Here is a 15,767-nt window from a genome sequence, read left to right on the forward strand (position 1 = left end):
AAGAGACTCTTGATATAATAACCCAAAAGTCAATGTGAAGCACTACAAATATTCAATTGAACATATCTCAATGAGCACAATAATTTTCTTGCAACTCATAACATTACATTAAAATCTTCATACTTGTCTAACGCATATCTTCAAAGACTGGCATTAAAATTGTTAACATTTAAATAAAATAATTGTCACCAGTTGCAGCCATTTGTTGTACAAAAGAGCATAACATTTGCAAGCCACATTAATACTTCATTTTGTTGGCACTGCTCCCAAATCTTTACTGTCTTGTTAATTATGCGTATCTATTTAGAACGAGTATTGTGTTTGAGATCACCCCGAGCGGCCGTACTTCGCGGACTAATCAACTTGTTGCAGAAACCAGTTGGACGGCGAAATGCCGACGTGCGAAGTGTGCCAACAGCCCGCGAACCAAATCTGCGGTGGCTGCAAACTCGTGTATTACTGCTCCAGACCTCACCAGAAACTAGGATGGCGGGAAGGACACAAATTCAAGTGCTGTGCCTTCAAAATCCAATATTCAGACACCTTAGGACGACATATGATCGCCACAAGAGACATACAACAAGGTGAAATGATCCTGAAGGAAAAACCAGCAGTTATTGGCCCAAGGATTTCGTGCACCACAATTTGTTTGTCCTGCGGCAAATACCTGGACCCGCAGACCCTTGAGCCCACGTGGGATTATTACAAGTGTTCAAAGTGCAATTGGCCGATGTGCGGTCCCGAATGTGAGAACGCCGAAGTCCACAAGCCGGAGTGTAAAGCTATGACTGATCGGAAATACAAGAGTGACATAAAATATCAAGGTCCTAATAAAGTGCAGGCTGCGTATTGTGTGATATCACCTTTAAGAGTTCTGTTAATGCAATCTTCGAACCCACTTCAATATGAAAACATTATGAATCTGGAGTCTCATTTGGAGGATAGAGTGAACACTCCTCTGTACGTGGTACTTAAAGCTAATCTAGTGACGTTTGTGGTTCAAGTGCTTGGATTGCCATTCGATGAAGAAACTATATTGAAGGTCGCGTCTATATTCGATACGAATGCCTTTGATGTGCGCTCAGCTGATGGTACTAAGAGGTTACGTGCTATTTATTTGACAGCATCTATGATGGACCACAGCTGTAGGCCTAACACTCGCCACATATTTCTCGGTGATGACTACCACTTAGCCGTGATAGCAACAGTTCCTATCGCAAAAGGTGACCTGATCACTGCGACATACTCTCAATCTTTATGGGGAACATTGGATAGGAGAAAGTTTTTAATAGTGAATAAATATTTCGCCTGTGAATGCGATAGATGCAAAGATCCCACGGAATTTGGCACTCATCTCGGTAACATCTACTGTTCAATGTGTAACAACCCATTCAGTGCGAAGAATGAATGGCGTGGTGCTATGCTGGTGTCAACAGATCCGATGGATGAGAATGCTCCATGGAAATGTGAGAAGTGTGAACACAGTATCTTGAGTAAGCAGATGGTTTGGGGAAATAATGCTTTGAAACAAGACCTGCAAAGACTGGATAAAACTAATCCGAGAGATTTTGAAGATTTCATTGACAAGTACAGTCAGACGTTGCATCCAAGCAATCATTTAGTTGTGCAAGCCAAGTTGGCATTGGTACAAATATATGGCAACTACAAGGGATACACTTTATCAGGTAGCTATATTATACTAGTTCTAAAAATAGGTGCTGTACTGAATATATTTTTGTATAAAGTTATTAACCTCGATTACTTTGGGTTACGATAAACATTGCAATCAGATCTTGATGTAATGTATTAAAGTAATCATGTCATAATTTTGAAACCCTTAGAGATTATTTCTAGAGTCCATTAGTTGAGTTGGCCGTCTAATTTTGATGTTGACAACTACTGAAGAACAGATGTTCTTTATCACAAGGCAAAAACTTAATTATGATGCTTTCCGTATTTTGTTTTGACTATTTCCCAAATTATAGTTAAAGTATTTTGAGAATATCAGTAAAAATGCGAAGTGCATACCTACTAGAAGCAGAAACCAACTTTAACGCGAGGACGTCTTTATCAGAACAAGGTTAAGCTTTAATATACTACCCTAATAAGTTTCAAGTAGTTCCTTAAAAATCACTGATCATAATATTCAAAGTAAAAAGTAATGATTACTTTTTAATGTAGGTCGTAATAAACTTTTATTTTATTATACAGACTATTTCATTACGCAAAATGGTTCGTATTAGAAAATAATATGTTAGGACCTATATCTTACATTGACCCGAACATATATACTTTTTCAGAACTGTCAGACCCGCTACTAAAGAGGAAGATGGACCTGTGCCACGAGCTGTTGGAGATAGCTGACAAATTGGAGCCAGGCTGGTCGAGGTTTAGAGGTGGTTTACTTCTGGACTTACAGGCGGCCATGACAGTACAGACTAAACGAGAGTTCGAAGCTGGGAAGCTAACTAAAGCTGGTGCTCAAGTAAGTTGAAAAATATAATTAATTTATATTTGCTAGTATACGCAAAGCTATAGCCAACTTTTATCTGGTAGGAACTTGATAATATAGAAACCTGTAATAAGTGTAGGTTCGAGGGTAAGTTAGGAAAATCTTCTTCTTTATTTATTTTAATATTATTAAACCTTGAATTTTCGTGCATTCTTAAAAATTATATACTGGAAATCATCCGTTCACAAATTTAAGTTTTTTAAAAGTTCTTCTTTATGATATATTTCATTTGATATAACCATATGTAAATGACTCCCAACGCGGTTACGTTCATACGAGTTTTATTTTTCACAGATAATTTTGAACATAAAGAATCTTATAACGATGTTTTTTCACTATAAATACGGCTTGAAATGTTATAGTCAATGTTAGAAAACGTAATAATGATGACAAATGTAATTGTATTCTGTAATATTGGGTGTTAGACATTGTTACTACAAAACTATGTGAAATTAAGCTTCACAAAGTTTTGTATTCTAACATCTTTGAAATACAATGAACCTAGACAAATTACGTTCAATACTGATAATGTAAAGACAAAATACATGGTGTATTTGCTTTTTTTAAACTTGTGACATGTAACGTCACACTACGACTATTAATTTAAAAAAACAAAGCTTGGTTTCATTTTACTCGTTCTTACCCTATTTTAAGCAAATCAATATAAAACCATTTTCCAATATTAACATCTTAAACATTTCCCTATTATATTTATATTCACATTCCAATCGATTCGTAAATAGTCTAGCTACTCTAACGCTAGCAGAAATTTCACCTATCTGCAAACAATAAAACGTTTTGTCTCGCACATCGCGTTTCGCATTAGTTGGACGTATGCCAGTGTCCAGAACTGTGCGAGACCTATTTATTACAACGGTGGTGACAAAATTGTTATTATAATACACTAGTTTTAAACTATGGCTGTTAACTCAAATGTCAAATTGAAATAGTCATTTTATTACGCGTCATTCTTCGTGTCACTCAATTTTTATGTAACGTTAAATCCTGGGTGAATATTTGACGGCTATTGAAGCAGTAGAAAGTGGTCATTCATTTAAAAATCTGTAATGTTATACTCAAGAATTCAAGAATCAAGGTTTACGCACTCCTCTGATATAGTAAACGTAAATTATAGCGAACAACTAACACTATTTTAACCAAATAAAGTATTATCTTGTAGTCAGTGACATTTCATTTAACTGCACGTTTGGCGCAGTGGTTTAAGCGGTCACCTCGCCGCAAGAACCGTTACGCCGCGTGTGGTGGGTTCGAATCCTACCCGGGACAAATCTTTGTGTGATGAGCACGAGTATTTGTTCTGAGCCTGGTTGTCAATTTATCTATATAAGTATATATTTAGAAGTATATAAGTATGTTTATCAGTTATTTGGTTACCATAGTACAAGCTCTGCTTAGTTTGGAATCAAATGACCGTGTGTGAGTTGTCCAATAATATTTATTTATTTATTTTATTTCAGGCAATGTAGCAAATATATTTTTTTAGGCTATATAGCTATTAGCTATTAGGCATAAAATAGGTTTTATTCAAATTTTATGTTGTACTGATTTCTCAGTTAGGTTTTTTATTTTTTTTATGCCCCTAGATTAAAATATCTTTTAATTTGCTTACAGGATGAACTTATGGAAAGTATGGTGCTGCTACAAGAAGCCACGAATATTCTGAGAGTGGAACCGCATATGAAGGGGGCTCTTGAAGCAAAGATTCAGGAACTAACTAGTCTTTTGGATGAAACAGAACCGGATGAAAAATAGCTGGATGAAATAGAGGATACCTATAAGTTTGTTCATTATAATAATACAAAATAATAATTACCACAAGATTTATTGTTTAGTTATAATATTGTATTTAAGACATTATACGAAGTAATTCTTTATAATTTAAGTAAAAACGTTAACCTATAAAAGACTTAAAAGTATTAAAATACATGATCTATTGTTAAAATATACATTTACTTAGAACTACAGTTAAGGTTATAAGTTATAATACAAGTTTATTTAAATATTCATTAAAATGGATTGAAAATAATTGATGAATGTATTTTTTATTAAATAACCTAATTTTTAATTTTATACCTTAGTAAGTTTGTTAATCACATAACATGGGTTATAATTTTGCTTATGTCCTTTTAAATAGAAGATTTGTATGTCTGTCTGTTGTATCGTATATATCAAACATATGAACCAATACTAATGTATATTTTTTGTTCCTGTCTATGCGTCTGTCGATCTCGTCGATCGTCTCTATCTTTAGCATCGAAATTATTTGAAACATTTTTTTTATTTCTTTGAATTGTACTACAAAATTAATTTATTTTATTTAGTTTGAAGGCATTTCTACGAAACTTTTGTTATTTTACCTCAATAAAACCTTTTTTTTAGTTAGCATTTTCACAAAACCTATGTGTCATAATATAATATTAAAATATACAAGTAGTTTGATATACACATAACTTACATATAAGAACTTGATATACATATAATATTCGTCATGCATGTTCAGTTTTGACTGGCGTGACTTTAGTAGGCTTGGTCGTGACGTCATCGACTTTGATGCTGAACTCGACTGACTCTTTATTGATGTGTAGTATGTGTTTAATAGCACGGGACAGCTTCATGTTGGGACGAGGCGAGTTCTCTATCACGAAGATCTTCTCTGTGTTCTTGTCGAACATTTGTAGCTTTTTCCTTTTGAACTGGAAGGTGAAGTTTGGTTTGAGATAGCTTGCAGTAGTATTTAATACTTTTACTACATTAATGTTACTACAGAATTAAAATATCAAAAATTTAATTGTATTTGCACATGGCTAAATTACTGGAGAAAAATCACACACCGCTCGTCTAGGGCCTAGACGACCGGCGTGTCTAGATTAGGCTGTGCGACATTTCCAGGTGACTTATTAATTTCATTTTATCATCTATATAAACTAAATATGTTAAGGTTTTCAGTTCATCTCTAATTATTCTTTAAGTCCTCCTCAAATCTTCCAAAGTCTTTCGCAAAATCTATATAGACATTCTTACCAAAGAACAAACACAGCACCAACTGCCGAATCTAAACCAGGCAACGCCGGGTGTCCTGTCCATAGCTTTCCGTAACCTGATGTTCGTGAACCCATAGATGAGTGGATTGACTGCGCAGTTCAGGTAAATAAGGAAGTTGGCTGCAAACCACATTATTTCAAAGCCACCTTTAACCTGAGAACACAAGGTGATACAAATTATTTTCTAACTATTCTTACTTAGACGGTAAATGTCATGGAAAGGACCAGATCCAGTAGGACTACTTGGAAAGACTATTGGAAAAGGCCCACAATTTTGACCTGTTTCTTGGAACTGCTGAATGAAAAATTTCAAGTAATGAGATAAAGACAACGACTACGAGTATAGTATAAGTAATATCTAGTCAGACCCTAATAATTTTAAGAACATTAAATGAAACTGAAGGAAAACATATTATTTAAAGAGAAGAATAGGACAAGTTGTTAAAACACAACAAAAAGATAAAATTATCACAAATATCACACTATTGCTTTAAACTAAGTAAACAAATCTAATCCAATAGTATATACCCACCGCATCAATGTCATTCTCCAAGTTATTCATCCAGTAAATCAGCGCAGTGTAAGGGACCCTGCAAGCCACAGCTACTAGCAGAACGCAGGCCGTGATCCTCATCGCACGGTTCCTGGCTTTAGCTACTGATGTTCCACCACCGCGGGACCTCAGCTCCCGAGCACTCCACTCCAGACGCCACATTATTGTTCCATACTTTGCAATAAGAAGAATATAAAAAATAGTTTTACGAAAGACAATTTTCTTCATTTTGAGGAAAAAAAATCGTAACAGACTTTTTTCTATACGAAATCAATGAATTTCCTCTTATCGGTTATCTAGTCTTCAGCTTAACAAGTAGTCTTAAATCACTTCAACAATCCCCATTGCATTGTTGTAGCTATAACTATTCCAAACAGATTGTACGACCCGAAATACATTTACACCTTCTAAAAGCTTTTGAGGGACCAAGCAAATTGGAAGTATATTCTTAGCTAATCGTTTTCGAACTACTTACAGTAATACACATAAGGCCTAGAGGAACCCAAACAAGCAGAGTCAGTAGAAAATGCCAGTAGATGCCCATCACCTGGACGTCTTCCACGCAGAAGCTTTCCAAGTAATCCAGCCATTGCCTTTCCTGGGTCAAGTTTAAAAACATAAAGTACAGATTGTTATTGATTCTAGACAAAACAAGATGTTTACTAGCTGAATTTTAAATAAAACCACGATGTTTTATTTCTAAAAAAACCATATCTCCAATGTAAGTCTGTGATTCAATTAATCCATTAATCTATCACCAAGTTAAAATATATGCATTTTAACCCTAAAAGCCCCTTAAAACTTAATGCCAGTATCAAAGCAACGATTGCTTAGATACTGTTTTATTACACAAGATAAATAATTCTAACCTGATACGTCCTTTTTATAGCCCAAGGTAAGGCCATAGCACAGGCTACAAACCACGATACAATTATGAGCTTGGGAGCCGCTTTGACTGTGACTCTAGCTTCTGCTGTAAGTGCCGCTGCAGCCAAACGGTCGTAAGATACCAAAATGACTGCGTTCACGCTTGATAGAAGGAATGACGCTGGAAATAATAAAAGGGTGTTCTCCTAAAATAATAGGTATAAAACATCGATATTCTTAGTAAAATTGTTTGACAGCTAACTTTTAGAAATGTTAGATTTCGTCATGATGTTTTCGATTATTTTTTTCTGCGCTTTTTTTTGTGTCCTACTCCTGGACAAAGGTTTCCCCTTTTTCTTTTCAAAAGTCTGTGTCTTGTGGATCTACGCTGGTCCTACAAAGACGAGAAGATCATCGTGCCATCTGCGGCATTGTCTTTTTATCTACTATTTAAGTAAATTAGGTTTTGCGTGAAAAGTCTAGTATGCTGCCTTGACACAACTAAGTATTTATTAATAATATTATATCATATTTTAAGGCATTCTGGTGAATTTTATAAAGCCTATATATAGAAGGCAAATAAACACTGCCGTGTACTAAGATTTCGCTAAATTAAGCACACAAATTCTTACCTTGCAAAAATCCTTCAAATCGGCAACCAAAGTTCTTTAAAACGTACTGTTGATAGAAGTCCCTGACCAACATGAACCAAGGGCAAAATAGTAACGTCATCAAATCAGTAAAAGCCAAGTTTGCAACTAAATAGTTGCTCGCAGACCAGAGCCATTTGTTCTTCATTAAAATGATCAGTATTATGGAGTTGAGGAATATTCCTAATACTCCAACAATGACCATGAGCGTCGATTTGATGGCCATTTCTCTGGCTGGTTTTACGTGCCATATTATATTTGGAAATGCGTGCTCTGACGGGTCCAACTGAAAGAATAACAGGGCTGAGTGAGCTGTTCGCAAACACGGCTGGACTGATTATTCCCATTTTCGTTTTAAAATGTTAAATGAAGGCTAGAAAAGACCAGAAATCATCGAAAATTATGGGAGAATTCTTAATTTTTACGCCCGTCGGCCTCAAAGGGTTAATTCCCTTAAAATCTTTTTCATTAATCACTGATATATGTTAGTGTAATCTTAGTCACAACATAAAGTCTTGGACGTCATAAATTGCGTTCCATGACGCTAAACTATTGCTGTTCGTGCATCTTGATCGGTGCGCTAGTCATTCAGTCCAGGAGAATCTTAACACCGCGATTCAGAAAACAGTTGGCTTTGATCAACGCCATCTATCGAGAACATTTTTCAACTGTACGTCACTATTCAGTTCAGATAGGTACTCATTTTATGGTTTGTATCTAGGTTCTAAAATAAGGCGATTCATAAACTATACGTATCGCATCAGAAGAGTGGCGCTATGTTATTGTATAAAAGCAAAAAATGTATTTAAGCTTTAGAGGTCTGCAACTATCCGATTTTTGTTATTACTTTATTTTGTATACTAGCTTCTAACAGTTGGTTTCTACACAAAATATTGCGAAAATCCAATAATAATAATTACGTATTTAAGGATAAATAATATAATCAAAACATAACGAGATGTATGAATGAAGTTATTGAAGTATGTAAGGCTTGTACCAAGTGGAGTTTGTGTCTTCTCTCTCCTACCTAGAATATGGCATGATTTTATGTATCGCTCACTTGCGACGATAATGTGACATTTCGAAAACCTCAATTTTACAGTAGATATATATATCATTTTTAAACTTTTGATCGCCGCTAGTGGTACACTGCGATAGTTGCGTCACTTTCTCTCGTTACGCCGCCATTTTTGGAGTAAAAAATATCGCGTTTTTGTAGAATAAAGAGCGCATTTAGGCGGTTTCAAATAAATAAAAAAAAGCGCGTCGTCGCAAGTGAACGATATGTACGTACGTAATCAAAACAATTTTTAAGTACACTTACATTTTCCCAATAATCCACGGACCAATTGGATGTAGTTTTAGTATCTGTTTCATCATAATCAGTGCTCTCCATGTCCGCCCACTTCAGCGCTTGATCACTTCATGACGTCAGTTTCACTTAGCTCGAGAGCTTGCCACTGTAAAGGATTAATGCTATTCATAGAATTATGATTGATTGTCGGTGGAAAGTACACACCACGTTCAACCGTTTGAGAAGGAATATTTAGAAATACTTAATAACTTGTAAAATGAAAGTCAAACAACTTTGACATATTTATTATAAGGAATAATCGTGTAACAGAAGATAAATAAAATAACATTCACGTCAAAAAGAAAAAAAATTGAAGTCAGTTAAAAAGGAAATATTTTTAGCAGGCATCAGAAAAAAATGTTAAGAGAAGAACTTTTTTAAATTGGATTCATCCATAATTACTAATTATTTTAGAATTTAGGATATTAAAAATAATAATAGATTTCTTCTGAAGAACCAACTAGACGTGGCACATAAAATGGGGTAAACTTGAGGAATACGAGCTAATTAGACAAAGCCAACCCCGGTCACTGACCTGAAATAAAACTTGTCGAAGACACTTTTCAAAATTGATTTTATCCTCCCACAATCCAGACGTTTTGTAAACACTAAAGCCATGTACAGAATGGGAGTCGATATTACAGTACTTGAGATAACAGAGGTTTTAGGTAGTCCATTACCATAAAAGCTTTTTTATCTAGAAAATGATTGATAGCATAAAAATAAAGCCGTGAGCGAGGCTGCTCAAATCACTTTGTACATCGATTGTGCTTTATCTAAAAACTGAAATTGTCAAATTGTTTTTTTGAGTCTGAAGGGCGAATGTCGACCTTGTTGAGACCTTGATGGGGGTCGTAATAGCACTGTCTCTTCGCCCGGTAGTCAGCAGCAAATTTCATTAAAACTAGTAAAATTACTTGACTGTGATAGGGAATAGCCGTGCGGCTCGATTTCTGAGGTTATTAAGCCACGCTTGCCGAGGTTGTTCTGTGGACGGGTGACTATCTCATACATATCGAGTTCCTTCGTCTTTCGGAAGGCACGTTAAATTGTGGGTCCCGGCGGTCAATTTCGAATATCTTTGACAGTCGTTAACAGTAGTCAGAAGCTTAAAAGTCTGACAACTGGTCTTACCGAAGGGTATACATAGTATTATAAGCGATGATGATAGGAAAAGGCTAGTAGTAATATATCGCAGGTCCTGTGTATTATTTGTATCTGGTCGGAAGCCGGCGTAACTTATCTTATCTAGAGGTATAAAAACAAAAAATAACCCTCAGAACCGATGGAACGATAGTCTATGATCTACAATATTCCGAGTTATGTTAAAATTCTAAAAAGAAAACTAATGAACAATTTGGGACCCAACTCGGCTTTTAAGACGTCCTGTAAATCTGTACAGTTTAAAATTAGGCAGCTATTTCCCAAGAAAAAAATGTATGAGCCATGCTTTTTAAGGAATTCTTACAATCAAGAAAGGTTTTCTTATGTTTTCTTTCATTGGAACCAGGTTTTTTTCTCTTCCTTATAGCTAAAAAGCAATACACCAATCTACTTTTGGGTTGAAATCCTCAAAAGTTACTTAAAAGCCGAATTAACACAGTATTTAATTGCTCTATTCTGTAACATTTGTCTTCATAGCGTATACCGCCATCTAGGGACAGTTAGCCGTACTTTTTGGGTAGAGTCACACGTCTCATGTTGTTAGAGTCGCGAATGCTTTGAGGTGATTGAATTAGCCGCTAGATATCACTTTATATAATATATAAATTTAACCCATTAATGTCCCACTGCTGGGCAAGGGTCTCCTCCCGTAATGAGAGAGGGGTTAGGCCTTGAGTCCACCACGCTGGCCAAGTGCGGGTTGGGGACTTTGCATGTCTTCAATTAATGTATTAAACAAATTTTAGGCATGCAAGGTTTCCTCACGATGTTTTCCTTCACCGTTGGAGCATGTGATAATTATTTCTAATACACACTTAACTTCGAAAAGTCATTGGTGTGTTGCCTCGGGTTCGAACCTGCGACCACTTGCGTGGGAGGTGTCAACTTATACCACTCGGCTATCACTGCTCTTTTTTTTTTTTTTTTTTTTTTTTTTTTTTTTTTTTTTTTTTTTTTTTTTTTCACTTTACATAATAATAATTATGAGTTGCCCGACGACGAGGAGATATCTAGAGGGTAATGTGTTTTATGCTTAAGGTTGATTTTCCACCGCTAGTGGCTTTTTCTTATCAATGTCTTGATTAGGTCTCAAGTTTTAAAAATGACAACAAGTCTTGTTCAACAATTTTCAGGCTTACAAATTGACTTAAATAGATTCAATTCACAATGAATGATAACAGTAACGTTTGGAAAAGCCACAAGTTTACAAAATGCACCAAAAGGAGACAGCAATCTTTACATGTCACGAATCTACGACACAAATTACACAACAATTTTACACAAATATCTCCCATTTGCCTCCATCAAAGTAATTTTCTTTAAAGTAATCTTCAAAAACCATACATTAAATTCACACCTATCATACGATCTCAATGTCACACATCAAAATCGCATTTTCAAAATACCATGTGAATTTTTGAAACAATGAAGTAACTGGACTTCATTAAAATACGCTTACGGGAAGACGCCCTTGTGACAGTGTACATTTGTACAGTCTGAGGCATAAATCATGTACTTACTGACATATATTTTACGAAAATGTTGTTGAATAAATAAGTAATAGCTGAACGGTAAGCATTTTTTTCCATGCAAATGTTCGAAGATTAAAACCAAAGGATTGCTTGTATGTTTGGAAATCTTTAATGTCTGTTACTGGTTACAATTATTTTATCATACCGTCACCACTGTAACTTTGCCAACCTGATAATTCTTTAGAGGTGAAAAACTTTCAGAAAAGAAATACAGTTTCTTAAAAGAATGCAAAATGTTGGAGTAACTAATTCTCCTTTAAGGTAGTCAAATTCCAAATAAAAATCTCTATTTTAAAATCCCACACTCTTGTCTACACGTCGTGTGAGCTTTGATTAGTTATAGCGTTTTGTCACTTTTAAACAATTCTGATACTGTTTATGCCGAAGACTAACTACTGTATCAGAGTAACTAATCAGAGCTTAACCGAAGTTTATCAGTATGACAGTCAAAGTTTTTGCATATTTCAAACATATAAATTATATTATTGTTCACTAATAGCACTAAAACGGTTCGTCCTCGATGTGCATCAAACATTGTAATTTATACTCGATTTGTATGTATGTTTGTAATATAATGTATCCTAGCTATCATACCACTGTTATCTAAATTATAGCCTAACAAATTGCCCTAAATTGTGGGAAATTCTTTATTGTTTTACTTGGGTTGGAGGCGCCTGGAAGTATGGCAAAAAATCTCGTATGTGAATATGATTGCTGAAGACGATGTTGGGTTTGATTCCCTGGTTGGGCCAAGTGCAATATTTCCTAATGGTTGACTAAAGTTTGGTAATATGCAATACCCGATACATGGCAATAGGCTCGCCTTCTAGTACATAAAACTAACATTGTAAATGGAGACACGTAAGTATACTTTAATGTCCTCTGCTTATACTTTCGGATAGATGTAAAGTTATAAAAACTGACTTGAATCTGAATTAGTTCCGGAATAGTTAAGAATTACAATTGTACCCAATAGGTGGCGCAGTTCTCAAAACGAGAAATAAACTCGTCAGAGTTGGGACGTAGGTAGCCAGAAATATAATAATATATTAAATTCGCCACCCGCATACTCATTTATCTACATTTGTAATTACAAACGAAGTACACGTCTGCACCACAATTGCAAAGAAAACACTATTTCACCCCATAATTTGTTGATATTCGCGTCGCCATGTTAATTTGACCGCAATTGTGATGTGCCTTGATGTTAGCACGCAACTAATGGGCGAAGACTATGGAAATATGAAGAAAGAAACGTCAACTTAGCTATTATGAGTGTCTGACATTGATCTACGAAATGGAAAACCGGTTTTATTTGTATTTTTAGTAGCAGCCTATCCCGGTGTGGCTTGGGTTACACCGGGTTAAATATAACAAATCCTACACTTAAATCTTTCTCAATAATCACTACATCTATTATTTTGTGAAATAGTTTTAATATTCTGTAGATTATTAATTTATCGGGAATACATAGACGCGGCGCAATGACTTTATAAATATGTAATGAGGAATTGACTATACTATACGACAGTGTCCATTACTGGGTTAAACCAATGTGTTTTAGTGTATTTGTTTAGTAGCACAGTAGTTTGCACTTGAGTAAAGTTAAGTTACGATAGAACATAATTTTAGAACCTTGATATGAACCATAAAATGCGCGACTGGAATGAGTATGTGAGTATGCTACGAAATGCTTTCAAGTCTGCTCGATAGATGGCGTTGCTCAAAACCACCTGTTTTCTGAATCGCGGTGTTAAGATTCTCCTGGACTGAATGACTACTGCATACATTGGAATTTCGAAAGTCAGTCGAGTTTACAGGAACTGTCACTGTGAATTTTTAAAAGTCCAACAGTCGTTGTTGTGACTATATTATACTTAATATTAAAATCTTCATCTAGTGTAAAGCTATGAAACGTTTTTCAAGAATTGGATGCGTTTTCATTATAGCTTTTAACTTACGAGGTTATAAAGGAATAGACAAGGTCTTTTCAGTTACCTATAGGCCTTATGTACTTCTTTGTTATAGTGTACAATTCATAGGCACGCTCCTTATTCCTTCACATTGTCCACGACCGGCTAGAGACCTGGCGCAGGACCACCTAACACCACTCGGCAATTAGTTCGGATTTTAAAACCGATTCAAGGAACCGAACGACCTGTGTGTTCGCCGTGTACTCTACCGCGCCCCAAAGGAATTCAGACAAAAAAGTGGTGCTACAAATACCGTATTTGCTTTTTCGTTAAGCATTGAGCTTCGCATACGACCAACGTCTTATTTGGTTAACGGTGTTCATACTATTGCTACTGTTTTTGTTTGTGTCTATCAGAAAGAATGCTAGATTATAGTTATTTCAGAGAGCCTATGAATGATTTTCGTCATTTTATCACAGCTGAATGTCTTCAGAGTAGTTTTCTAACACACTATGAATGATGGGCTAATTCAGTACCGCGGTTTACTCCAGTCAGTACTATCGACTATCGAAAGTTCGACATTTGAAATGCACTGCATAGTTAGTTCCTACGGCACCCGCAAGAAGCTCTAATTTACGTACAGAATTTGTATGAAAATTTGTCGATAGGAAATCGCCTCCCGTTTGCCAAATAATCATAGGCTACCGTTATCATTACTTAATTTCAAATAATAAGTTGCATGAAGGTAAATGAACCAAAGGAGTTTGTAAGGATCGTACCCAGTAGCGTTCTCTGGTCTTGGCCTACCCCTATGGAAAGAATGCGTGATTTGATGTAATAAGTTGAATGAGGCGAAAGAAAATCACGTTTTCTTAAGCAAATTAAAATAGAGTCGGGCAATATTTCTTCCCATAAGCCAATAGCCAATACAATAACCAAAATAAGGTTTCGTATTCTCAGAAATGAAAGGTAAAATGCCATTGTTTCGCAACACACACGGCACATAGGTCGGCATATACGGAGACAATGTAATGATCGTTTACGGTCATGCTCCCGTGTACACGTCACAGCGAGTCATGATCGCGTAACCTTTGTCATGTACCACGTCGATAGACCAACGGCTGGCTGATTCTGGATAAGTTATAAGATTTGCAGAAATGTAAAAAGATTAGTTGATTAGACTCTTATTAACTAGAGATCTTAGCTACCAGTGGTCAAGAGCTAGGGTTCCTAGCTACAAGGGTTCAAGAGCACGTACGCCTTACTGTCACTCAGAGATTTTGGATAGACTCTCCAATTTTGTGTAGTTAACGTTGTTTCCAATTTACTCCTATAAATCAAAGCTTCGTGCTGCTTCATTCTCGCTCGTCATTTATCCACAATTTAAAGTAAGGAATAAGACAGATATTCTATCCCGGGGTTTCAACTAATTGATCGCAAAAAATCGTTAAATTGCTTCGCTCGCTGCTAGATGGAACTACTATTATTATAAACGTAGGTTCTATTTCATATACCTCTGTCACCATGTATGTGGGTATAACAAGCGTGATAATATATATGTATGTTTTCCGACATTTCAATTACAATATACTTAAAAATAGACTTAAAAAAGCCATTCAGAATAAACCTTCATCACAAAACCACAATGTCGACAGTAATTTCGTACGAATGAGGTTGGCATACACGTTTCAATCGTTCACTTGTTGTTCTAAATTGAGCCTTATGTCTTTGTGATAAGGTTGTTGAAGTAATATGTCATGTAATAGAAATCGTGAGGACATGTTGCCACTTGTAGTGTTGGGACATTATGATTGTGGCGTATAGAAGGTAAATTGTAGACTTATGTGAAGTTAAAGTAATTATGAGATTGTAGATTTAAATTGTATGAGGAAAGAAAAAAGCAGCTGCTAAAAATTATTTTGTCAGCTTAACTCTGCCACATTAGTACGTCAATTCTATTTTTTAAACTAGATATAAACTAGAAAATAAAATTGCGGATGAAAGCTGTCACATCGTGTGACAGCTAAGCTTGAAGGTATAAGTTTTGCCATAATATCCTGAATTACAGACATGTCATCTATACATTCAATAATTCTACTTTGAATCAGTCTTTTGTTTTTACTAGGGTATGTCAGTTAAGTCAAAGCTGTAGAAAAGACT

The 15,767-nt window shown here is 35.5% G+C and overlaps 2 protein-coding genes across 2 annotated transcripts; one reads left to right on the forward strand and one right to left on the reverse strand.

The window, feature by feature from the left end:
* Positions 1-328: 328 nt before the first annotated feature.
* SmydA-2 (SET and MYND domain containing, arthropod-specific, member 2) lies at positions 329-4,438 on the forward strand. The gene is made up of 3 exons (XM_076124374.1): positions 329-1,685; positions 2,301-2,485; positions 4,145-4,438. Exons 1-3 carry the CDS (start codon positions 392-394, stop codon positions 4,283-4,285), a joined length of 1,620 nt encoding a protein of 539 aa, XP_075980489.1. The 5' UTR covers positions 329-391; the 3' UTR covers positions 4,286-4,438.
* A 156-nt stretch (positions 4,439-4,594) lies between these two features.
* Positions 4,595-9,612, reverse strand: LOC142979466 (ultraviolet-sensitive opsin). Its single transcript, XM_076124375.1, has 8 exons — positions 9,534-9,612; positions 8,969-9,104; positions 7,627-7,930; positions 6,997-7,175; positions 6,603-6,725; positions 6,107-6,301; positions 5,555-5,728; positions 4,595-5,226 (listed from the first exon to the last, which is right to left on the reverse strand). Exons 2-8 carry the CDS (start codon positions 9,038-9,040, stop codon positions 5,020-5,022), a joined length of 1,254 nt encoding a protein of 417 aa, XP_075980490.1. The 5' UTR covers positions 9,041-9,104; positions 9,534-9,612; the 3' UTR covers positions 4,595-5,019.
* Between the last annotated feature and the right edge of the window lie 6,155 nt (positions 9,613-15,767).

Source organism: Anticarsia gemmatalis, chromosome 16, assembly GCF_050436995.1.
Source record: "Anticarsia gemmatalis isolate Benzon Research Colony breed Stoneville strain chromosome 16, ilAntGemm2 primary, whole genome shotgun sequence".
NCBI lineage: Eukaryota > Metazoa > Arthropoda > Insecta > Lepidoptera > Erebidae > Anticarsia > Anticarsia gemmatalis.